The 26,703-nt window shown below is 37.2% G+C and overlaps 1 protein-coding gene across 5 annotated transcripts in view; it reads right to left on the reverse strand.

Moving 5' to 3' along the window:
• Window positions 1-4,873: 4,873 nt before the first annotated feature.
• STIM2 (stromal interaction molecule 2) overlaps window positions 4,874-26,703 on the reverse strand; it is a 68,959-nt gene continuing 47,129 nt past the window's right edge. For 2 of the 5 annotated variants that reach the window (XM_027457286.3, XM_005019247.6), the window contains exons 4-13: window positions 20,859-20,970; window positions 20,120-20,235; window positions 18,952-19,129; window positions 17,836-18,013; window positions 17,077-17,244; window positions 16,788-16,888; window positions 16,335-16,573; window positions 14,615-14,704; window positions 12,643-12,844; window positions 4,874-11,841 (exon numbers count right to left, since the gene is read on the reverse strand). In XM_027457286.3, the coding sequence (XP_027313087.3) occupies window positions 11,361-11,841; window positions 12,643-12,844; window positions 14,615-14,704; window positions 16,335-16,573; window positions 16,788-16,888; window positions 17,077-17,244; window positions 17,836-18,013; window positions 18,952-19,129; window positions 20,120-20,235; window positions 20,859-20,970 (1,865 nt within the window). In that variant the 3' untranslated portion in view covers window positions 4,874-11,360. Of the gene's footprint in view, window positions 11,842-12,219; window positions 12,369-12,642; window positions 12,845-14,614; window positions 14,705-16,334; window positions 16,574-16,787; window positions 16,889-17,076; window positions 17,245-17,835; window positions 18,014-18,951; window positions 19,130-20,119; window positions 20,236-20,858; window positions 20,971-26,703 lie in introns of all 5 variants that reach the window. The other 3 variants (XM_027457288.3, XM_027457287.3, XM_038178296.2) reach the window with 3 other exon arrangements.

Raw genomic sequence — 26,703 nt, forward strand, 5'->3', positions numbered from 1 at the left:
CAAAATCAATCACAGCTCTTTGATAATAGGTTTGTTGGAGCTCCCTTGGAAAATGGGACTCTTGGGTATTCTTAACTACAGCAGATACAGATCCAAAATAGCCTTTGCAGTTGCAGCAAATTCATGCCAAGGAAGGTTGATTTATTTCCATACAAATCTCAGAACAATTTTGTTCCACAGGAATACTGAAATATCTGGCAGAGGCCAAAAAGCCAAGATGATCATCTGATCCAAAGGGAACACAAAGATGATTGGAGGGCTGGAGCAACTCTCCTATGAAGAAAGGCAGTTAGAGTTCAGATAATTCGGCCTAGAGAAGAGAAGACTCTGGGGAAACCTTACAGCAGTACTTAAAGGGATCCTAGAGGAAAGATAGGGATAGACCCTTTATCAGGGAATACAGTGATAGGACAAGGGGAAAGTTTTAAACTAAAAGAGGGTACATTGAGGTTAGATATTAAGAAGAAATTATTTGCATTGAGGATGGTGAAGCACTGGAACAGAAGCCCTGGATGCCCCATCCCTGGAAATGTTCAGGGCCAAGTTGAGTGGGGCTTTGGGGCCAAGTGTTTTTGAAGAGTATATACTAAATCCCTCAACATGACTGATTCAAGAAGAGCAAAATAAGCTCTTAAGATAAATTAATATCTTAAAATAAGCTTTTAAGATAAATTAGTGTCATGGCTGCTAACAATCATCTTGCACAATCGCCATTCTCTACATATCCAATTCCAATCCTGACACCTTACATGTTCACATTGATAGCAGCTGAACGCTGAGTTCTCACTTGGACTGCCAAATTTCTTTCCTGAGTAATGAATTACATCCAGAGCATTCTAGGGATCAAGTAGTTAACACTTCTAACATACATTTATCAAAACTGATCACGTAACCACTCATCTACACTTGTTCATATTTGTCTTGTTTACACTGAATTTCCAGTAAATGTCTTTTGCTTCCTTCGCTTACATTTCATCTTTTCCATCATTAACAAAGTTAAATACTGATAAACCTAACATGGAACCATGGTGCCTTCACTGTTCCCACCAGCTACACGAGCATATTACTTTACCCCTTTTAGTGTCTTAACACTTGACAGTTATGTCATGAACAATTTTTTTGGTAGCCCTGTGTAAGAGGAAATTATGTTTTCCTTTATTCACTACTTTAGGATGTTGAAGGACAAAGTAATATTGATTTTCCTGTTCAAAAAATAACCTGAGTCAAGTGAAGTAAGTAGATCTACTTCAAGGCTTCCTCCTGTACTGTCATGTTTTAGATGAAAAACATTTCAATATTTTAGTGAGTGAGAAATGTCTGTACAGTCTCAACAAAACTAACGTGCTTGTCTACGGCTAACATTAGCAATATATGCACTGAGCAGTTGGCTCAGACTGTGACCCCTAGCAAAGCCCAGTAGCTCTGGCTAAACCTGCGAGGAATCTTGAAATGAAGTATTCCATGCTCCACAAAACAAAATTCTAATAGAAACTTCAAACTTTTCAAAAAAAAAAAAAAAAAAAAAAAAAAAAAAAAACTTGTGTTTGCCTGTAGCTTGATGAGGTGCACTAACTAGCGCAAAGCAGCAGAGGTATCCCAGGCCTTGCTTAGGCAATAGAGGTTGCAGGAGGTACACAAGGGGATAAATTGCACTCCAGAAACTCTTCTTTGCATTACACAACAAAAAAGTCACTTTTGCTACAGAACAACTTCATGTTGAGATAATGATGGATTGAGCAGCTTATCAAAAGAAATCAAGGTTACTGATACACAGCTCACTGCTGTATTTGGTTACTTTACGCTAGAAAACTTGTCTTAAAATGATTTATTCTTTCCTCTTTGAAGTTTCATAGCTGAAGCTGGTTGTTCTTTTTACTTCTAATTAAATTTGGAGTTCTTGCTGTTTACGAATCCAAACACACACAAAGCAGAAACTCTACAGCTAAAGCACACCTTTGAACAATTCATTGTGGACTTATTAACTAAAGTTCTTTAGGAAGTGCGATAAGCCTCATGAGAAGTCTACTTTCAGAGGATCTTTGCTTGTTACATACTGGTGACTCATTAATTTTCATCAACTTTCTCCAAAACTCGGTGTGTTCTTTCCTATGTCTCTGCTGCTTCTTCAGTCCCAAACAGAAATTAATCAAAATCTCTGGCAATGTAAACTACAGCTATGCAGGCTTTTATCTACTTTAACTAGACAACAGCAGGCTTAAAAAAAAAAAAAAAAAAAAAGCTTTAAACACCACAAGATTTGGTGTTTTATTTTGTACCCATCTATCTTGAAGCATTTCTGGCACATAACGTTGGTATACCATTGGAGACAGACAAAACATCCGAAATAACATTCTTTTATCTACTTCCTCTAAAATTACTAGAAAAAGATTAACATATTTTATAGTTGGAGCAGAAAACAGAATGGATTTTTTCCCAAGCCATTATTTTTATTCACAATCCTCTTCAGGATTTTGCCTCTGAACCCTTAAAAGAGGATTTTTATCATGACAGTAGAAGGGGGTAAGAAAAAAAATGGTTCTTTGGTAATTAAATAGCTTGCATTTGAACTTTCCTTGCATATAACTCATCTTCCCAATGATTCCTCCAGGCTGCATGTAAGAGCACAGGTAAATCATGGGATACAGCTTCTCCTGACCCCATCTCCAGCCTTTCTTCACCCACATGTGTAGTCACATGCCTTTACCCACATGTGTTAACTGTGGCATACAACTTCTAGAATATTTCCATATTGCTAAGCTTTCCCTGTATAAAACCAGTACTAATGAGAGAAGTTACAGAATGAGTAGATTTAAATAAAATGTATGGAACAAACAGAAATCCAGGATGAGATTCTGAAAATATTTCTGGAATGCTTTCAGCCACTCCTTGAATACAGAAGGACCCTGGCCTTCACCTCACTAAGGCTAAGCAGGATGCTGCAGACGTTCACAAGCAATGCCAGCACCCAGTGGAGCTGTTAAAACTGTCAGTTTAAAAGCTTAAATTTGACAGGGTCAGGAAATGGACCTCAATTCGGTAGTAATAAAAAGTAGTTTATCTAGAATGAAAGAGATCTAACTTCGGTGACTGAATCCCAGCCCGCTGAAACTGGTCATTATGCAAAGCTCAGCACTGTCATCCCACGGGATTAAAATGCTCTGTGGTCCACTTGCCTGGGTGCCAAATTTAACGGCTAAAGAATAATAAAAAAAACATTTATTTCAGCCTATGCTAAAATAAGCTCATTCACAACTTTCCAGAGAAATGAATGGTCGGTCCCCAACAGAAAGTAATTTAGCTCTCCAAAGATGCGGAGCTGATTCATATATAAGGTTTAATCAAGGGTAATAAGGACAAAGTGAAGTGAAGTCGGTGACCATCTCACACACCACATTACTGCTTCTGTAGTGAGCTGTATTAGACTAAACTGAGAATAACTTATAAACAGTTTTGATTTCCAATAACCCATTTCTTTCTAGAGCAGAAATTTATTCTGTACTATAAGTTGTCTGAACACCATTCACATTGTTTCCATGGTCCCTCACCTGTATTGTCATTCACCTGCTTATCTCACTGCAATTTTATCACCTTCACATAGGTGGGACTTTAGATGTAAGGCATTCCGTTTGCAGCAGAGGTTACAAGACAACTCATTTTAAAAACTGTTCTTGATGTGCAGCTTGTGCTTCTTCTCAGTCATGAAGAGTTAGCAACGTAAGGAATATTAAAGAGTAAGAACTTTTAAGAGAGCCTGAAGATTCTCAAACCACTCCTTATGATCAAAATCACAAGGCATCATACCAATAGTTAATTGGAAAGGCTTTTCACCTTGTTCAGAACCTTCCCCCATCCCCCCAAATCCTAAACCTTCATAGTATGAAGCAACTTACAAAGTCAAAGGGTCTTTCAAGCAAGAGCCCTACGACTCAGAATCTCCAAGCCTAATAAGTCTGCCCAAACCTTTTTCTTCCCAGTACAATTGATATCAAATTTAATGATAGCATGGTAAGCAATGAAATACTGGCCAGACTCCTAAGCATAACAAAAAAAAATCTCAAGTTTTTTAAAAAATAAAAATATCAATGTTTATATACTCTGGGAAAAGTCTCAAATGAATTAGCATTACATAACATTTTCACTAACACAATTTCACTTTTCAAAACGGAAATCAGATTTATTCAACATTAAGTGTAACAACACATCAGAAATCAATATCCACTTATAAAATAAAGCAAAATAACATGAATAAACACAGGAAAATACTGTCTGAGACTCTCCAAGCAGGACATTTCTCATAAGACTCACAGGAAAAAAAAAATCATATGCAAACAGACTCAATTCCCAAAAACTCAGTTCTTTCCAGTTGTAAAGCAATATATAGCCAATGGGAGGTAAACTAGAAAGGGGAATGAAATGCATCATGCTGTACAACACCAAAGAAATACTCCAACTGCATCTGTGTACAGCATTAACAACATGCAGTAGATGAAGTTAAAAGCAAGTACATTGTGTATATATTAGAGAGACAGAAACTGGTCGGTCTCAGGGCTTTGTTTCTTATTTTAGTTCAGCTAATGAAAACAAACAGCAGCTAAGAGCAAGTAGAGGAAGAGCAGAATCTGCATGGAGGACAACATATCTTCCCAGAACAGTAAAGCATTTTAAGAAAGACTTAGATTGTGCACTTGTTTACTTGTCTTGGTCCTCTTCTTGCTATGTCATTGAAAAACAACCTATATCCAATGATGGTCTTTATGCAAGTATCTACAGTTTTAAAAAGCTGTAATTAAAAAAACAATGCAAGTCACTCAAATTCTGCTAGTTTTCTCAGTCAGGTATTAATATGCTGAGCACTCTTTATTAAATGTTTAGGTTTTTGTTTTTGTTTTTTTTTAATTGAAAATAAAAGCAGGGGAAGACATCTCCCAAATAGCCTTGCTAAAATGTGGGGTTAAAAGTAATTATTTTTGTTGCTTGCAAGTGTGTAATGTGAAAACACATGATATCCAATTCATTTCATTTAGAGCTATATAAACAAGTCCTTTAAACCACAAGCTGGGATGTTTTTTGTTCAAGTCAGTCCATAACCTGGCAGATTTCTCCCACCCCATCGCCAATTTTTAAACAAACCCCTAAGATCTCCCATGGCTTATGTCAGCTATTGAAAAGCAAGCAAGCAAAGTGCACATGCAAGTTATTAGAATTAGATAGCCAAATATAATTAACTACAGAGTTCCAAGCAGTAAGTACATCTACATTCCCCTGGGGAGACTCAGTCCTATTGGGAGATGGATTTGAAAGCTGAGAAAAGAACACAGGTTACCTGGTTCATTTCAGTTCTCTGCCTTCCACCTGGAGACCTCCAGGAACCTGTTCTACCATCTAACAAGCTAATAAGCTAGTACAAATATTCAAGATGTTTGTTTCTGCAGAAGACCACTTTTAATTAATTCCAGTAAGAACGGGCTGATGGCTGACAACTGGCCGACCTTTGTTAGGACTAGACATACTGACCTTAAACAAATTCAAGTCTGAAAATAATTGGGCAGCTTCAAGTTAAGATACAAAACAAAGGAGAATTTAAGGACAACTTCACCGTTCATACAGAAATTGCACCAGTCAATGCCGTACCTAGCTCAAATGAAGTACAGCAGCGTTTTTACAACTATATCCAACTACGATTTAGTCTTTAAAAGCAATATCTATCACTTATCTATTAGTAATTAACAATTACTAATTGAAAAAAATGTATTCTAAACAAACAATCAAGTATCAGTACCTGTATTTAGTTTATAACAGTAGAAGATCACAAAGAACTGAGCTGAACTAAAGTAAAAGGAATGTAAAGGAGAAAGAGTTAATTCAGATTTCTTCAACACATACTAAACTGAAGTCAGCTTTAAGACACACTACTGAAATCATTACCTGAAACAGCTCTGACGATCACAAGTTAGTGCTGTAACTACCAACTTTAATGCTGGATTGAAAATAGAATGGAAATGTCAAGTTAATGCCCTGCAAATTTCTACAGAAGAAAGGTTAATTCTTGGACAAAGTCACTGATCTGAAAGTTTTGAGATTGAATGTACCTCTCATCTCCAGCAATATAAATTGTGAGCATTCTTCAGTCTTGTGACTTAGAAGCAAGTGATATATCTTTGCACTCTTTTTCATCCTATGCAATGAGCAAAAGGATTTTTTTTTTTCCCCTGTGCCACCCTTAACATCTGAGGCCAGCCTAACCACTTTTCATTTCAGAGAAGCATCAAATACACAGAGCACACACTCCAGATTTGGTAAGCATGGGACTCTGGGACTCGCAGATGGAGAGTGAACAATGGAATGCATCCGTTTTATTGCTGAAAGACAGCAGATTGGTGAGTGCTGCCATCTCGCTTAAGCGATGTCAGATGCAAGAGCAACTGGGAATAACAGTATAAATTTAATTTATACGAGTCAGTACATTCTGTTTATGCAAGAAAGGACTAAGTGGAATTTCAGACCAGCACCATCTCAAAAAGGCCTTGAAGGGAAAGCCATCTACTGAAAATGTGTATGACACTGTTGAATTGGCACTATAGCCTCAAAAGAACTGTTACCTAAACATTTACATGCTATCAAGCACACAAACACTACAGGCAAAAGCCTTTTTTGGTTACTGGTTATACCAAAAAGTCAGTGTTTAAGAGTCACTAGCAGAAAAGTTTACCAGCACTTGAAATCAAACAGCCTTAGCAGGCTTAACCATTATTCAGTGAAGATGCAATACCCAGGATTAAAATGCTTAGAGAAATTCTGAGCAAGCTGTGTTTCAAACACACATCACTTCAGTCAGTGCAACCGGAACAGATGATAAAACCTCGTTCATCATACTTAACATATTGTACAAGGAGATAAGCAAGTAAAGAAGTACAAGACCCAGTGATTCCTCTATTTGGCTTTAAAAAAAAAAAAAGTTAAACACTCAGGTTTATTTACATTCTTCTCCCTTGCTTGTAAGTAAATGGAAAATAAATGCTTCTTCGCATACATTATAAAATTAAGGTAGCAATCCTTCTTCAGTAATGTAACTTGGTAATGGAATAAAACTATCCTGAAGCTCTAAAAGCTGGAGGTATGAGAAATGCTAATTGGAGTTCTCTCTCCTCTGCACATTCCTTTCCCGCATGTTGAGAAGCAAAACGGCAAAATACTGTAAGCTTAATTTCTCATTGTCTTTGTAGGCTTTTAGTCAGTCAAAATTAATGCCTAACTCAAGCTTGCATCCATACATATAACAAACTGAAGTCTTCTTGGGTTCACCATCTCCAAGTCTTCCAGATGAGGATGGATCATTATAACCATGACAATGATGGAGAATCTTCCCTGTTTCAGCAAATTGTCCATCAGAAAGCAATCTGCTGCCTAGGTATCAGTGAAATGGGGAAAGAAAAATGTACTGATATGCCTGGAACTACAGATATGCAGCTTTAAATTCCATCATTGACCACAGAAAATGAATCAACTGCTTTCATCTCAAGGTTTGCAATAATCTAGTCAAAGGTATTCCCCACACAACCAGGAACAACTTTCCTACGTTTTTTGTATTATTAGGGAAGAGAAAAATCCCAGTCTTCAGTACGAACAAGGGAAAAGTTTGGTTCTATAAGGTTGGGAGTTTGTTGGTTTTTTGCCTCCCTCCCCCCCCCCCCCCCCCCCCGTTTTTTTTTAGATTGTCAGTACACTTCTTGATATAGAATCACATACTTGACTTTTCTTCCTCTTTCAGGTGAAAGACTTAGGATTCCCCCTGAAGAGGTTACCATTTAGGCAGTGTCTACAAAGGGGCCCCTGTGCTGACAAATGAATCTTTAACAATACATTTAAGAAAGCAAAGATTCTTATTTTCTGAGAAAGGAGGAATTCAAAATAAAACATATTTTGGCTATAAAAATAAAAAAAAAAAAATACTCTATACTCTGATCACAACCATTCTGAGTTTAGAGCTTAGGAAGTCCTGAGCTGCTAAGCAATGACGACACTAGATAGTCTCAGATATCTAACGTCTTACAGGAACCCTTATGGACAGTGACTGCCAACTAGTTCAAATTGCACTAGGCAAAAACAGGAAAAACTTGGAGGACCTTTTAAAGCACATCAGCTCCTGAGATGTTGACATATGCCAGGTACTTCAGCATTAAGGCAGGATTTGATGTCTACCAGTGAGGATCTATCCTGGTATCAGTGATCTCTACATACATTTCCTTCTTATATCCTTTCTCTACCTTACCAAAAACAAGTAGAAGCCAAATTATTTTATTTTTTCTAGTGGACAAGAAAAAAGATGCTACAGGTTTGAAGACAAACATGTCTACAGTAGCCATAATAGCAGCAATGCAAGTCACTTAGATTGTGGACAAATTAAGGTGGCAAAAAGTATAAGTATTCTATTAAAATAATGAAAAAAAGCTTTGAACTTAACACCAATTACAGTTTATGCTCCAACATCCAATACTCACCACTTCTGATCATATTAAGTTTTTAGTTCTACTATATTTATTAAGTAGCAGCTATAAAGTTCCAGGACTGCTGGTGATAATCTGAGTGTTGAGAGCAGTCTGTGCTCCAAAAGTTTGCCACTATAAAGCCAAAACCTCTCATACCTATGATAATTTTGTTTGTACAACGTCATCTTTTTTCCCTAGAAGTTGATTAAATTGTCTATTTCAGAAAAGATACTTAACATTAAAAATTCACAGCTAATGAAGAACTTATCACTACCTCTGTTTCAGTTTTTGTTACTATAGAACACTGGATTTGTCTGTTTTGGCTTCTCTGTATTTGAGCTTGCATGACTTTGATGTCAGGATTAAGAAAGTGCTGTCCTCCCGCTCCTCAGTACCAGATATTTTATTTTTTTTCCCCATGTGTACATATATTTACTCTCCAGTATCAAAAAGCTGCTTTATCTTCTTTGGTAATGACAGAGACAGAACTCCTCAAATGTTACACCACAAGATCTACTATCCAGCCCCAAACCTTAATTATTGCTATAGCCTTCTTAAGTGCAGACATCAAAATTGAACAGTTTTGGTGGTATTCTTTTCTGTGCTGTTGTGGAGCCAAAAGAAGTGCCTTAATTTTATGCATTTCCCCTTTGTACAGGTTAAAGTACTTCATCAGGCTTTTAACTACAACTCTGAAGTCTCAGCAGTGAGGTGGTTCTCTGGCACAAGTCTTTGCATAGCTGCCTTTGGACAGTCTAACATGTACAGAGTGCACAATCTTAGTTTAAAGACACCATTGCTGCCTTGTGATGACTACTTTTGCAGCCACTGTTGTTCAGTGATGATTCAGAGAATGGGACAATGAGATTTCCTTACTTACTATTCCACCAATTTGTCTCTTCTCCAAACTTTACCAAATCTTTTATTTGCCCTATGCTTATTTATATAGATGACATTCATTTTCATACAGTAAAAAAAAAAAATCTGATTAATTCTGTAAGAGAACAGGAAGAATCCAAATGTTCCAGGACTTTTAAGGTACTTGCATAGGTAGCATCTCCATCTCTTCTTCTAACCCTCCTCTTCTAACCATTTCACTAGCCACAGTAAATGCTTCTGTTATCACCACCACCACTTATTAAGGACAGAACTGACACATCGTTTATGTACAATGGAACCTAAATAGAAAATTATAGAAAAACATGTATCATTTCAATTTCAATTAGCTACAGGTTTTGTTGAAGGCTCCTTACTAGCAAAAAAAGATTAGGCAATCAGTGAATTAATTCTTTCATACAGTACAGCATGTACATATTGTCGAGGAATGAGCCCCTGATCACAGGCTGCTGGCAGTGGCACCTGTTACTGAGGCAACTAGCATACCCCTATGGAAGAGCTGAAACTATTTAGTCATCGCTGGGTAAATTGCTTGTGTTCATTAGAGCAAGAAGTATTTCTTTGGAATGTACCTCAAAATAAATTCCTGCTCAGTATTAACGTTTTCAGACAAACTGAATAAAAGGCACTGTTACTCAAGCAGTACATTTGTTGTCTCCAACTGTTGGAAAAAAAAAATGGTTTTCAAGCAACTAGCTACTGTTGCCCTAAGAAGGCTTCCTTATTATCTCTTAGTAACTTCATCTCTCCGTATAAAAGCTCAACAAAAACTTTTCTGAAGCATGTCGAGTCTCACCTTTATAGCTATCTTTATATCTAAAATTATGAGTTAGTATAACAGTATGCATTATAAAATTATACCATTTACTTCAGACATGTCTGAACAGCTAAATCTTCAAACTATACAAAAATAAAGTGTATGAAATCTTACAAAAGGAGGACATTAAGACATTAATAGCTAATCCAAAAAATATAACAATAACTTATACACAGCAGTAAGCATAAGCAATGTAGCCTACAACAGCTTTCAATAAACAGGACTTCTGAAACAAGCATTAGCTAAAATTGGAACATTCCCAAGCACAATAATGTTTCCAATTTATTATCTTTACCACAGTACAAAACTTTCACAAACCGAATGTCCATTGTCTGTCAGTCTGTAAACAAAAGCTACTACCCCCAACTCCTCGTTTTAAGAGAGTGAATATTTTTAGTCCTCGGTCAAGTTTCATATCCATCACTTGCATAAGGAATCAAGAGCCTCTTCTCTTGTTAAATTACATATATATATATATATATTTATCATACAGCCTGCAGTGAAGTGAAATCACAGTGAAAGTCCTGGGAAAAACATGATCTTTACAGCAGGACTTGAACCATTCTAATAATAAATGCATCTAACAAAGCTTCCCATAATAAAAGCGTGGCATTTCCATTTCCAGAAATCAAGTCAATTAGAAATTCTAGGTTCTACTTAAAAACCCCAAAGATCTAAAAGTGAAAAGATTCATCTCCTCAAATACAAGTCTTTCAGTTTCACTTGCAGAGAGACTTTTCCAGTCTGTAAAACAGTAGTGCAATTCAATTAGTTCTTTTATTTTTCTTGAAGTCCAGTAGATAAATGTTGTAGCTCTATGGAAAGATAGGAAGATGCTCTGGTAAACAAGAAACTTTGGCAAGCCCAGGAGGGCTTACTAGTTCATTAAAGCTTGTAAGTCCAAAGTGGCTTAAAAAAGGTTTATGAATAAACTAAAAAAAGAGAAATAAATAGGCAGAAATGAATGTAAACTGTCTGAAACTTTTAATGATTTCTCATTGACAGCTGGCACAAACTTTGACAGCAGAGTCAGTTAAATAGAATCCACCTACAGAGTATTCCATTAGCGCATCCAGTCTGGAATGCTCAAATGGAATTACATTCCTAAAGATTTAAAAAACAGTACTTATAACATTACTACAAGGCTTCTTCTGCCCACCTCACTTACACTTCTTCTTAAAGAGGCTTTTTATTTTTGATGGCTTTTTGTTTTTTTCACCATTTTGGTACAGGTCCTGTGGGATGCTACTTATCCTAGGGACAGAAGAAGCTTCATGGCTGGGTTTACTGTCACTACTGGCTGAAGAACACGAGGTGTGCCGAGGCTTTACGACTGGGATCCCACTTGAAAGCTGGTTCATGCTGCAGGACTTCTCCAGGATTCCATTATAAACTTTGCTGGCAGGACTAAAAATCATGCTCTTAGTTTCTGCCATGCCTACACAGTCAGGAGAGCCCCTAGATATATCTGCAGTTAGAGAAGAGGAGTCTCCTGTAGATGATTCCTCCAGTGAGAGTTCTTCCCGGGATACTTTCTGAGGAGAAAGTGCCTGGTACATCTCAAGACTAGATGGAGGAGACTGCTTCCTTCCAACGGATGAATTTAAGGAGTCACATTCTGAACCTGCTTCCTGTACTTCCCTGAGTCAGAGCAAACAAAGGAGAAAAGAATGAAACTATTATTTCCACCGTGTAATTAACAAGGAAATTTAGAATCAATAATATCAGTCTAAAAGCACCACCCACTTTTCCCTAGTAGTTAATTAACAAAAACATCAAGTCCAACATATTAACTTACAACTGGCACTATATCATTTCATTACCTAAACTTAAAATAATTACTTTCTGCAATTTTGCTTTTTGTGGGCAGCAGGATCTGCCCAGAATCAGTCATTTGCATCTCACTTCAAAGAACAAAAACTATCTTTCTGGCACGTGAAGTCAGAAAAGTTATGAAATGAAAGAAGGAGATTTAAGTCTATCATACACAAAAAGTTTCTTCAGGACAAGTGTCCCTACCTTTCAACAAGCTCATTTGCTCCTTCCAAAAGGAATTTAACCTTTTCCTATGAGGCCATGTAACAAGAGTAGGTACACGCTCAACATGCTGTAAGAATTGTGTTACCATCCATCTTCTCTTCGCCCAGTAGCTGACATTGCTTTTGATCCTAGTTTCAGATGTAAAAGCCAGTAACATATTGTAATGGAGAATCAGGGTTAGTTCAGTGCACCCTGGATTGTAACATTACTTAACTGTACATGACATGCTAGCTATTTACATACACATACCAGACATGAACACTTTCTGCTCCTTTTGGCTACATTCATTTATATTATCCTACAAATTACTTTAATTTTCGTCATGGTTCAACCTCTAATTCTAAACTGACTGCCTCAAACACTCCTATCAGATTCCCAAGTGCTGTTTGCTAGTCCCCGTACCATTGTTTATCAGCAGAGAAGTAAATGGCTTCCTCCTCCTCTTCAGTTCGATAAAGAGCTGGGCAGCTCGACACAGAAAGGATGTCAGGGTCAGGGGAGTGCAAAGCATGCTGAGACTGTGGAGATGATGGCACAACATTGCGTCTTGATCGACACAAGCTACTGCTTCTTGCCAGTGTGCTGGGAGGTTTTACAATGGACCCTGAGGCAAAGAAAAAGCAAACCAAACCCCCCCATGTGACATTGATGTTAACAAAATCTACTCTAAAGACTAAATAGCAAGTGTCTGCTTCAGTCACAGTGATTCTTAAACAGCTTTCACATTTCTCGATTATTTAGAAGACATTGCTCGACTGTTGAGAAAGCAGACTAACAGCACCTTACACATTCTACAGGTAGATGAAGCAGCTAACCAACTGCAGAAGTTTTGTGCCTACCAAATACTACTCTGACCATGTGCAGCCCTGCCTCACTACCCTCCCTTGGGAGGGAAGAGACTAATGAGACTTGCAAACCCTTATGAACTAAAAATAGCAGTACTCAAGTTAGCACATTACACAATATCCTGTATTCTACTTGTATTCTTTAAGCTCCAAGTAATCACACAAAGTTTTGTAATGTAGGTGGTACCTAACCAAACACTCAACTGAAATATACTGCATTGGTTGAAAATTACGTTAGACATAGAAAACTAAATCATATGTAACAAGATAGAAAATATATAATCCAACCTCATTTCAAGCTCAAGAATTTCCTATTTGATGTTTTCTTTTTCCATGCTAAGAATTTCAGGAAAAAAAATAATGGGTGGAGACAGCAACACAAGAGTCGACCATTCAAGCACCTAACAGGAAATGACAAACTATGATCTTTCTCATCCAATTCCTCCTTCAGAAACTGATTAGACATCAGTACTTTTATGGAAAGAAACCTCCAGATCTATTTTCAGGATATCTGTTATGCCTCAGGACTTCTCATATACCTCCTTACACTCTCCAACAGAACGCATCACTTAGCTTAAAATAAGACAGACCATACCTTTACTGCTGCTTAAGATGTTTACTTAGTACAGCATACCAAAAGAATTCAACATTTACTGTAGACAAAGATGTCTAGCCTGACACAAAGTGCATCTTATTTTTGAGATGCCAGTCAGTCAGGTAGATTACAGTCTCCCTTCCTGGAATCTCAGAAAAGGTTCAGTTCCTGTTTTCAGTGCAGGAAGCCACAACATTCACAAAACTGCAAACAACTGCACCTTCACCACAACATGGACTTTGTGTCCTGCTGGGCTGAGCAATAAACAGTGGCTTCCAAGTCCTAACATGACAGTTATCACATAAACCAAACTTTTGATTTTACTTTGATGAATTCCCTATTACTTGGAAAAGCAGCTAAAAAAAAACAAGCCTGTCACTAATCAAATTCCTAAAAAAAAATGTGTACTGAAGAAAACAGAATCTATTTAGGAAATTTGTACTGTGTGTCCACGTAAATAAGATGCCATCCTACTTGCTGGTGTAAAAAACAAGACCACCACTGACTTAAGAGAAATTGTAAGCATTTTGTTTTCTTATAGGGGCATATTTGCAGGATTATGAAAGAATTCAGCTATGACAACTTAGAATAAGTTTTATAGTGCAAATGAAGCCCATTAGATCAAGGAGTCAACTGAATCCTAGCCAGTTGATGGAAAGCAGAAAATTTCACTATCCCTTTCTTGTAATGACTTTGTTTCAGCCTTGTTCATCTACTTTATCTCCTCCTGTTCTTCACTTCAGAACTAAACAGATCCATTACTTCACACCATTTTAGCCTATCATATTTCCTGCTGAAGTGCAAAGAAGTCTGTCCATCTGACTACCAACTATGCCAACCTTAAGTAGATATCAAAGGATGCTAAGGCCAGGTAACAGCCTAGACCAGACAGTTCAGTTATATCCAGACACTGAAAGTCTTGCTTGTAACTGACCTGTCTGCATACTGCCTTTTGCCTGAAGCCTCATGAGTGAGACAAGCCATTTTGCTTCTGTCCTTCCTCGTGTGCATTTGTCATTTTTCTCTAAAGGATGGGAATAATTTAGCAGTTACCAACGTATCACACAATAATTTGACTTCCTGAATGGATTTCAGGAACATCACTGAACATATTTTGTTTCCCCAGTCCCAAACATTTCCAGTTTGTTTTTGTAAATAGTATAAACTATAAAAGCTAGTAAACTAAGAATTTACTTCTCTCATGCAATCACTTTACAAAAAGCAGACAAAACTTCATCAAAACTCAAAAAACATAGTTAAAGTTTTTGTAATGTTATTATGATTTAGGTAACTTTCATCACTGATTAACTGAGATACCACTCATTAGCTAAACACTTCCAAAAAGACAAACTAAATCTTAACAAAAACAGAAGTTTCAACTTCATGTACTCTTAGAAACTATACAGTCCTTCTCTAATCTTCGTTCCTCTGAACCAGCTGCACTTTTTTGCTCTCTGGCTTCACTTTCATTCAAGACCTGAACAAGAAAATGGACTAAAATCACATCTTACATACACATTTCGGTGATTTGCCATTTTAGACTATCTGGAAGGTCGTGATAGTAAATGGAGCTCTGTTTTAAAACCACACCATAGGTTACTCCATATTCTTTCTTGGAATTTTAGACCTAGGAATCCACATCTTACTGGGTCATCCAAGGAATTTGTTACTAAGCTTTAAATCAAAGCCCTTATAGAGAAGACTATAGTACTCTTTAAAAGTAATCAGAACTTGCAGAAAAAATAGCATTGCATTGGTATTAAACTTTTCAAAGGGCTCCATGGAATACATGCAAAAACACTTGTATATTTAGAATGAAAACATGCCCCAAGCACATGAAACAAAGCCAGCAAAGTGGCATTCTCCTTATGTGCTTTTAAAATTCTAATTGATTCTAAGAATTCCAGCCCTGGAAGAAAAATGTACACACATAACAAAGATTTCTTCCCTACTTATTCCCCAGCTTGATATTGTTTATTTAAAAAAGCTACATGGAAGCTCATCTTTTGATATGCCTCCAGAGTCCAGTTAATCAAAACTTCCATGAAACAGGCTCTTGTATTGACGTAATGACTCAAGATACCAGGGTGGTCTGGATCCCCAGTGTATATACTTTCATCATAGTTTAACCAAAGCTGGATTTCCCTCCCTCCAGCATTTGGCCTCTGTGCTTCACACTCAAACAACCCAATGTATCCAAACACAAACATTCTCCCTGAAAGCTTCCCTTGGACAACAACAGGATTTGAAGAATGTTTGAAAAGCTATGTAGCACAAGGAACCCTAGGCAAAATCCATCCCTTCCATCTGAAAGGATAAATGTGCTAAGAAAAAAAAATTAGCACTACAGATAAGATCTTGTTTTAGTGGAGAACCAAGCATGACAAGCAGACTTTAAAAACTTTAGCTCACTCTGTACCTGGGGTGTCCCCCACCCCCACCATGGTAAAGAAACAAAGGCTTTTTTTCCTTTATTTTTATTGCAATACCTTATTTTTAGTTTATGCAAGTCCCAAAAGACATTTGAAAAGTTACACAGAATTTTGTTGCTTCTAAACTTTGATCCAACCCTATACGATTTTAGTATGCCCCTCCCGGTTGATTTTAAAATCCCATGTTCCAAAGCTTTCTCATCAAGTTTACTCAACACTTACCATGAAACTGTGAAACTATTGGAGGAGTATCTTCATCTAAGTCATCAACTCCCCCTGCAATTGGATAAGGAGGAATGGAAACTCGAGGCATAACTACCCAGCTGTGATCAGAGTACAGAGAGGAGGTCAAGCTCGGTAGCCCAGAGTTGTGTGCAATTTGAAAACCACAAATCTTCTCAATCTGTTGCCATCGATAAAGACGCTCTCGTAAACAGGTTGTCAACTCAGAGAGTGCCTTCCTGAAGAAAAGCAAGCATTAAAATTACTTATTCTTTTCTTAATAGCAAAGCAACAACAGTGCTGTCATTCTAGGCCCTTTAAGACTGCAAATATTCCCACCTTAATGTCTTTTAAGCTGTTCCACATAGAAGTGCAAAAACACTACAATAGTAAGTTCAAATTCCAGAAATACACAGTCCAAAAAAAACACATGCGTCCTGTTATTAGTCTTACTTTGCTTCAAGGATTTTATGGTCCACTTCATCCAGTGAGGAGCTGTGTGCAACATGTAATGTTCCAAATACAGTGCTTCTCTTCTTTTTTATCTTTTCTGCCTAAAAAGCAGAAACGCTTATGTTATGTACTTAAGGCAGACAGCAAAATATCAGCAATATTGATAGGCAACATACATCATCTCAAAGGAGAAAAAATATCCATACACTTATCTGAATAATTTGTGTTTACTGTTTCATTTACCTAGCAAGATATCGCTCTTAAGTAACCCAAGAGTAAACATTAGTACCTCATCTTTGGCGATTGTTAATTGCATTTCTGCATGCTGTCTTTTGATATTGTAATATTGTACTTCAACTTCATGTGTTAACTGAAGCCACTTCTGTAAAGCTTCAGGAACAGACCAGTTACTTCTCAGCTCAAATTCCTTCTCAGCCTTTTTTAGAGCCATGCGAACCTAGCATTGAAAAAGAAAAAAAAAAGCATCACCAAGATTCTCATTAGAACTGACAGCAGAAGACAAAATATAAACACCTTTTTAAACCCAGAGCAACATATTAAGGCTTTACAACAAGCTTTGGCAAGTGCCCATCTGTCAGGAAGGCAGATGGGGCATTTCTGAAATTAAGGTATGTGAATTTCCATGCACTATATTACACTCAGATTTTTCTCTGGTGATATATAGTCACTCGCTTGAGGCTTACAAGTATTTGTAAGACAACACATTGATTTAGTATTATAAATCCTCTATTACTACTCAAGAGTGAGACAAAGCTACTCCTTCTCACGTGATAACAAGATAGAAAACAAGCTGTCTTATAACCTGTTCCATGAATCCAGTTACTTTATGGTAAGATAATACATAGTTATGTCCTTTTATGTAGCAAAATACTCCTGAAGCTATGACATGATTGACAGACTTTTGCTTTTAGTACTTTCAGAATTTTCCATTCAAATCTAGTGTCAGAGAAAGGCTGTTTTAAACCCTAAAGATCTAATAAAGGAACAAATTAAAGTCAACATTAAAATACATACAGTTTGCAGATACCTGTACTAGCTCTTCTTCTGCATATTTGAGCCTGCTGAGCTCACATTCAGCTCCCTCCCTCAACTCCCTTAGGCGATGAGCTTCTCGTTTTGCATCATTGATCTCATCCATCATTTTGCGCTCCAGATTTTGCTTTTCCACAGCTACATTTCTATTCTCCTCCTGTGCCTTCTCAAGCCTTCACATTGAACAAAAAAATGAGAAAATACACAGCATGTTTGTTAAAAATTGCCACACTCTTGAGAAGAAATTGTGTCCAGTGCCAGGACAGCAGGCAATTAGCACAACCTGGATCACAAGAGGTTGCCTCTGAACATCAGGAAATACTACTTCACTGTATATGTGACCAAGCTCTGGCACAGGTTGCCCTCTGAGGAGTCTCCCTCCCTGGAGATCTTCAAAAGCCACCTGGACATGATCCTGAGCAACCTGCTCTAGGTGTCCCTTCTTGAGCAGGAAGGTTGGACCAGATGACTTCCAGAAGTCCCTTCCAACCTCAACCTTTCTGCAATTCTGTAATACTGAAGACTGTACAAGCTGCATGAATGTGCAGCATCACAACAAAATGTCCAGTGTCAAACAAAATATGCCAACTTTCAGTTGAATCTTCATTAGAAGATCAACCTTCATTAATAAGATCAAAATAGTCATCTTCATAGAAAATTGAGTTACGTACGTACCAGAGAAACCTACCAACTATCGTAATGCTAAATAAGTAATACAAAGTAATCAGCCAAAGTCTATTTCAAACTTAAGAGCTTGAAACAGGAGAAAGGTAGTTCCGTGTTCTCATTTCAATGTACATAAAGAAAATAGAGATTCCAAAGTAAACTAATTGTATGAATATAACAATATGTACTTCTAAATCAATAGATTCAAAAGACTGAATCTCTACTCTCACCTTTGAGTTATTATTTCATTCTAAAACATCCAGGAGCAATATCTACCCACCCAAAAACCCATCATCACTGACATCACAATTTCTACGTAAGAAGATTAACAAAATCCAAAGAAAGCTTTAAGGTGCGGTATTTATGAGCATAGATGTTCTGTATTTGTATTTCACCACAAAATGAAGTCAAGGACAACTAAACTAGGCTTTGTTTGTTTTCATACCTTTCCTGCAAGTCAAGAAGACTTTGTTCTGCTGTTTGGAGACTTTCCAAGTCCTTCATCATTTTTGTGATGTGTTCTTTGGAGGTTCTGTTCTGAGTATATGCAAACCAGCAGCCTCCAAAACCAATAACTATAGAAACTGTTAATACAAAATCTTTCATCCAGTTGTGAGGGGGACCTGTACAGAGAATAACATGATCACTAACCACTTCGTGGATACACAGAATACACCGCGAAGTTGTGTTTTGTTTTGTCTTCCTGCACAGCCTAAAAGGTGATGCAATGTAAGCCATTCTGTTCTAATGCAAAGAACATTACAGTCTATACTAAAACATACATTACTTTGAGGAAAGCTTATTAAATTTTACATTACATTGTCTATATATTTAAATTAGTTGAGAGCTTTCCCAATTACACTTTATCACCCTGGGAAGAACTTTAAGTTATGTTTCAGTAAGTACTCCTCCATTTGTGCCCTCCGAAATACCCTAATGCTAAATTAAAAGTTTTCTTGTACAACGTAGATTTTTAGAAGGCTAACTCCCTACCAGCTCTGGAAGAGCTTCCTAGTTTGGGAGCAGACAACACGCACAGAAACACAACACAACTATAACTGTGTACAAGTAAGCATGTAGACCACTGGTGATGTGGTAAGGAAATGTTTGCATAAGCTAAAATGCGTCAGATGCAAAACTGTAATACTATATTTAACAGCACTTAAACTTGAGTGCGCACAAAAGACGTTGGCATTGGGTTTGAATCACAGCCTCCTCCTCTTTGGGACACGGAGCGAGGAGTCATCCCCTCTCATTTCAACATCCCAGCTTGCAGTGTCCAAGATTTCTTGGAGGTGAATGTAACATTAGCTAGAAGTGTAACTTAAACATAGTCAAAAACAGTTAGAATGTACTTATTGCAACACAGAAGCCAACATGCAGCCTACTGGTAATACACCTAAATTACTACAGTCTTAAATTTTACAATTCTAGAGTTCCAGCATCCTTACAAGTTTTAATTCATTTAATTTCACAGTGTATGCCAACCAATCCATCAGTACAATCACAATATAAAATAAGCCATCCTACCTACAGCATCAAGCCTCACTGAAAGTATTTTCTGTTGAATTCCAACAATGAAAATATAAGAAAAAATACAAAAAAATACTAACGTGTGAGAGGTCCAAATAAAACAACATCCAAGGCTTTAAGCTGAAGTTTCTGTCTATGGCTCCGGTCAATTATTTTGAGGTGAGAGATCATGAAAGCATGTTCATTTACTGCTATCCTGTTAACAACAAAAACATTACCTACTTCACAAGCTATATTGAAACCCATCCATGAAAAAAAATAAAACCGCAATGTATGGAATTTTCTGGTTATATGGATTATAATCATGCAATTTAATTAAAAGATACAATAGATTGACCTGTTCCACATTTCCCTGTTCCACTTTTTCAGGAATAATCATTAATCCATCTGGCACAGCTAAAGGCAACAGCTGATCTATAAATTTGTGAAACCAACTCCACAAAACATACACAATACTCAGCTTTGGTAACTATGCTCAAGAAGAGGGGTTATGCAGATAGTTCTGATGTATACCTATGCAATATATTGGAAGTTGTCCAAAACAAAGTGAGCTAACATACAGAATTGCATGATTATTGATAGAAGTTCAACAGGAAGAAATAAGGCTAAAATGAAAGGAACGGCTGGATACAAATTATATTTGGAAGTATTTTGGCAGAAAAAAAGTCAGTCATCTCTTCAGAAGCACAAGGGCATTTCTCTTTTCTTGCGTTCATCCATGTCTTGTTAGACTTCAAGTTCACATCATTGGTCTCACATCCTGACTAAATCAGCAGAACCTATGGGGAATCATTTGAAACTAATTCAGAAGAAATTCACCTGGGAAGTGTTGTTCCATTGACATTGCTGTCTCTAAAATTCTTCTCGTATTGGGGCAGTTCAACAAATTCTGACAGCCACTGAAGGGTATCCTCTTGAGTCCAGTTATGAACTAGAAGAGAAGTGTTTGATTAACTTAATTTTCACAAAAATCGATAGCAAGACATAGAAGACAAGCAGTAGAGAAGGAAGTTAGTGAGCATAAGGCTTTAGCCAAATAGAACTGCAGATTCTAGAATAGAATTAGCATTCCTACTAACCAACGTGTTTCTGGCATTTTGCATTTTTCTTATTTGCCTAAGCTTCCTCAGGGAAGCACATGGTAAACAAACCAGCACGGAACCGATATTTCTTTATTAAAAATCCACAGAACAATTTTGTAGATATATTTAAATTGGGACTGCATCTTGTGACAAATCCACTTAATGATCCCAGTCTCAACCCTTTTGTCTTTGCATATGTCTGCAGGTGCTGTACCCATTTAAGGCAAGGTACCAAGATCTCTCCCAGGGACCCATTTTTAACCAGCATCTTCAGAGGCTTCTGCCTACTGACCACAAAAGGGGAGAGAAGAAAGGAAATTTGCTCTCTAGAACTACTAGCATGTGACAAAGCTGGGCAGAGACAGCATCTCACACATACAATCAGGAAAGCTGAAAAACAAGCTTAAACATTTCAGATTTGGATCAATTCAGATAACTAGAACACCTTTCAGACCCACTTACAAGCTTTTGAAATACAGTCACAATACAAACCGCTTGCACTCATTCATATAGGTGGTGTATTACTCCTTCTCAGCACACTATTCCCATTTCTTCCTCTGCTTTAGCACCACAAGCTGTTGTCCAGGTGTTGATCTTACAACAGACACGGTTTTGTCATAATACTCTAAGCTTTGATAAAAGATGTCTCGGCTATTTGTAAACAGATCATAGGCACATTGCAAAGATTCTTAAATGTTTCTTGAATGTGAAAAGATCAGTTTCACAGCTAATTTTAAGCATTTCAGAAAGGTTGACTATGATCATCCAGATCATCCTTAATTGCATCCTGCAAGCATCAGATTCACAAACTGATTCAAAGCAAATGCACCGTTTTGATTTGACATACAAAAGTTACCTAAAATAGCTACTACACACTACAGACTTCACTGACAGTACAACATGTAATTTTAGAAGTAACACAATTCACTGAGTTGATAAATGGAAAAACTGAAATTTCACTGCTGATGAAAATACCTGGTAGTCACACTGTCAAGATTTAGGTGAAATTGTTTTCACATTTTATATATATATATATATATATATAAATATATATATATATACACACACACACACACCCCTCAGCAGTAAATTCTAAACTTTTCACCTAAGAAATATCATTTGGGCTCTAATGAAATACATTTGAATTTACATGAAGCACAATTTCTACATTTAGAATTTATTTTCAAAGTATACGAGGTTCTTTGTAGAAACTGTTAGATTTTGACTTTATGCAATAACTGAATGCTTTTTCACTTATGTTTTATTTGAAATGCACAGAAAGTCATTTTTAAACTACAGCACTGATCAGGGAACAGAAGTAGACCAGGGGACACCCTGAGGAAACTGAGCACAAGTGTTCCATACAGCAATAATGGTCCATTGAAGCACCCTCTTACCACCACAGAAGCTTCCTTCAACTTAAGGGATTCATTAGATATCTGTACTGTTTGAGGGTCTGAACCAATTATAATACAGAAACAAAGACTGCAGGAGAAACCTGCAGTTTAACCTGTCAGTTTATAAAGCCAACCTTCAAGCCAGGCAATTTGCTCCAGGTCCCAAAATGAGGTTTCACAACAAGTGCTTAATCCATCAGAGCTTTATTCCGTAGAAGACTTTTCTGTAGGTTCTTGGCACTGCTTGGACACTTGGAATCTGCTTCTGCGTCAGTGGATTTCTAGTGCTAGGCCCACAAATGCCCACATTGTCCAGCTGTAGCCCTGTCCTCCCTTTTCTGCAGCACCACAGCAGAGCCCTGGGAGACTTGCTATCAGTGAAAGCTTTCAAACTGTTTTTTTCCATTTGTGTTTTCTACATGGCATATACTGGTCAGAAGTATTGCTTGACTTGTCTCCAACAAGACGTTATGACCAGTGTATGAATTTATTCTACAACAGCACACAGCAGCGAGAAGCAAACTGGCCTTTTTTTCCTGCAGAAGCATTTATAGCCTACTGAAACATGACACAAGAGCACTGATGACAGGAGCATACTGAAAGTCAACCTGGCCAGCTGAAATTCATCTTGATCAGCACTGGCAATTAGATTGTGACAGCTCCAATAAGCAAGCTGAGGTAGTAGTAATTTTTCCATATTTTAATCACCCAAAAAGAGCATAGTCCTTCAGATAGTGGAGTAGCAATTGACAATTGCTGTAAGTTAAAAGCACACTGCATTAAAAGAGATATCATATCCTTCCCTCTCACGCTTATTTTCACAAAGAGCTATCTTGAGATTGAGGATGTCAGCAACATGCTTTGGGTGGGCAGGTATAAAAGCCACAACATTTACACCCCAATGCAGCACTCAGTCTGTAGACTTGCACCAGCTGTTATACTCTGGATCCCGACGTGGCTGTTTTTTAAAAACAGCTGTAACATACTTGAAGGTGAAGGAAGCAAAAAGGACCTTCAAACTGGCCCTGTATCAAAGTTGCTCCTTTGCTAACACATATTCATAACTGATTGGAAGATCATGCTATATATATATCCCTTTAATCACGTTAGATTTATCAAATAGCACAGGGAGCTGCAAAGTAAAGCCATTATAGTATCAGCCCCAGTACTCCTTTGGACCTCCTGCACCTTTCAGAAGTCAGACTGCATTCAACAGCAGTATTTCAAAGAGTTTAGCATTGGCCAAAAGTGAACGACAGCCATATTCTGGGCTAAGAGTTAAAAGCAGGCTCACCGGGCGATACAAAAAAAAAAAAAAAAGATTCTCTATCAAACACATGGAAAGATTCAAAAGCATTAGTACAAAATATGCTGCTATTAGTTTTTACAACTTTTGAATAGCATGAAAAATTCTAAGTCTGGGTCAGCGTTTACCTTCTTCTCTATCTTTTCAATAGCCAAGTGCATGTCTTTTTTCACCTCATGCAGGACAGCCCATCTGCAGTACTGTACTCATCCTGCTCCAAACGGCATGGAGCCTTAGGTAACACATCCTTAGCCAAGCCCCACATGTGTTTCCTATCTCCGATATTTAAAAACTGAGACAGTAAACGATTAACAAAGTGGAAAACAATCCTAACATCTCCATGGCATGCAGTTTAGTCCTAGCTGCTGCAAGAATACTTATGAAATATTACCTCAGATTAAAACAGGTGATGACATACATAAAGATATTTTTAAAGGCTTTGTTTATCTACTACTAAAGAAGGTAGACTTCAGGTCACCTTCTGCTTTCCACAGAGAAGAAAGTAAAAGGAAAAATACAGGGCAAATACAAAAAATGCAAGCTACTTTGTATTATAGAACAGTCCACAAACTACAGGATATATGACATTAAACTTCAAATAAGCCATAATGGCAGAGAAAAACTAGTTGCTTTTTCTTTAAAAAAATCAGTTCGTAGAAACTGACTTTTGGTAGGTCTTAGTCTGAGAGAAGTAAACAATTCAAGAACTCCAGGTTTGATCACTACAGTTTTGTTTTGCCACAGCAATTAAGTTGCATGGGACAATGCTACCTTGCCAAGAACACAGCTCCCTGCCCTATTCACCCAGGCAGGTCAGAGAGCTATCCAGATGAAGGCTCCTGCCCCAGTTTTACAGACTGCCTTACGACTGAGACTAAATATGTAAACATCTCTCTTCTAATAGCACTCAAATTCATGCAGATTTGATCTGGGGGTGCAGAATATAAGGGCTAGGGCCACAGATGCTCAAGACTGGACTTTGAATGCCAGTTTCTGCTCAATCACCTTTTAGACATCAAAGCAAGTGCACCACCTTTGTGAACTCCCACCTCCCACCTTTTCAAGGCAGAATAAAAACCAACTCTGCACTTGAACTTTAACTCAACAACAACTAACCTTGATACTTGAGAATAGCTGACAGACTCTGTGCATATATAAATAAATACTGCTTAGTTAAAAAGACAGTCAAACACCACACGGCAAGCATATGGAACATAAGGAACAGGCATACATAAGAACAGAAATCAGAGTCTTAGGAAGCAGGGTTTTCTATGCTTTACACAAGATATGCCAGTTCCTAACCAATCTTCTAAAAAGAGTTCTGTTTCTACAGAGTTATATCAGAAGATTTAAAAGTTTAAACGGTCAGCGGCATCAACTAAACTAAGTGCCAGTTGTTTTCACTGAAAGACTCACCAAAGCTGTACAGCAACAGACCAACAGACTAGATGCTGATTTTAGCTGCACTGTCTTTCCTTTCATCCAAGAAAAACTTACAGCAGCCTCAAAATCCCTTTAACTTGCACCAGTACAGACTACTACTTATGGATTTTAAGGCAAGGGGGGGATACCAAAAGCAAGCCTCGTGCCAGAAATAATTAAAAAGCAATCTGCTTTTTTTTTTTTCCTTTCTTCCCTCAAATCTCATCTATCTTGTATCAAACAAAAGGCTATTTTAAACTACTTGATATATGCTGAAGACAAACATCTGGAGAAAATTATCTTTATGAGAAAGAAAGGACAATTCAACTCAGCATAAAATAAGAAACACTAAATCCAGAAGACATTTCTGCATAAGCAGTAATGGGCACTGTCAAAGGCACTATTTAGAGCTTGTAATTCTCAGAGATACCTCAACAGACTACTTAACGAAGTCTCAAATTACCGATACCACCATTTACACTACCATCCACACTCTTGCTTCATGCTGTCAAATTGCATTAAACTGGCACTATAGACTAGCAGCACTTAAATCAGTATTCCTAAAACATCTAAAAAGGAAAAGCAATATCTTGTGTGTTTCCTAAAGTTAAATGAAAATAGTTTAAAGATTTGAGAGGCTTCATGCCTTCTAACAGTCACAAAAACCAAGTGTGCATATACATATATAAAAAAATTCAGAGGCAACTTTGAAAAGTTCTGTATTGGGAAAAAAAAAAAAAAAAAACATTTCAAGATCATGTCACTTCGCTTCTAAGTTCAAAAAGCAGTGAAGAGGAACACCATATAAAAAGCTTATGCAGTCATTAATTACCAAAACATGAGTTTGGAAATCTCAGAATTTAAGCAGCTTAAGTGAAAAGTTCAAAAAACCTCAACTTTATTTCTTAGCATACAATTAAAAGAAAGAATAAAGAAAATAATCAAGCATATAACAGCTAGATTTCAACTAGAAACATAAAACTTCAGTATTGTTAGTATAAACTCCACTTTTCCTAAAGCATCTGTTATATGTCCGCTTGGGAGACTCATTCTCATCCCTGTGGTGGAACTTCAGTATCTATAACGGTACTGAACGTACAATGGCACTGAACAGTGCAGAGCAAAGCCTCTATAAGCAGACACAGGAAGACCAGACAGTCCTTTCAAAATCTGAGTCTTATTCACACTGCTCACTATACTCAAGAGACCTGGAACAAAGTTATATACAGATACTTTTTATAATACTACAGCCTACATTTTTGAAGAGTTACTATAGGTCAGACAAAATTGTAGACAAAATTTTCTTTGATAATTTAGTTGCAATGTTTTCATTGCACAAGATCTTCTGTGAGCAATTACCTAAAGGATACTTGAAGAGATGAGGCAAGAAACATCCACTGATTAAAATACAACTGGTTTACTACATAGCAAATACTTGCAATGTATGACCTCAGACT

This window comes from Anas platyrhynchos, chromosome 4 (assembly GCF_047663525.1).
Source record: "Anas platyrhynchos isolate ZD024472 breed Pekin duck chromosome 4, IASCAAS_PekinDuck_T2T, whole genome shotgun sequence".
Lineage (NCBI taxonomy): Eukaryota > Metazoa > Chordata > Aves > Anseriformes > Anatidae > Anas > Anas platyrhynchos.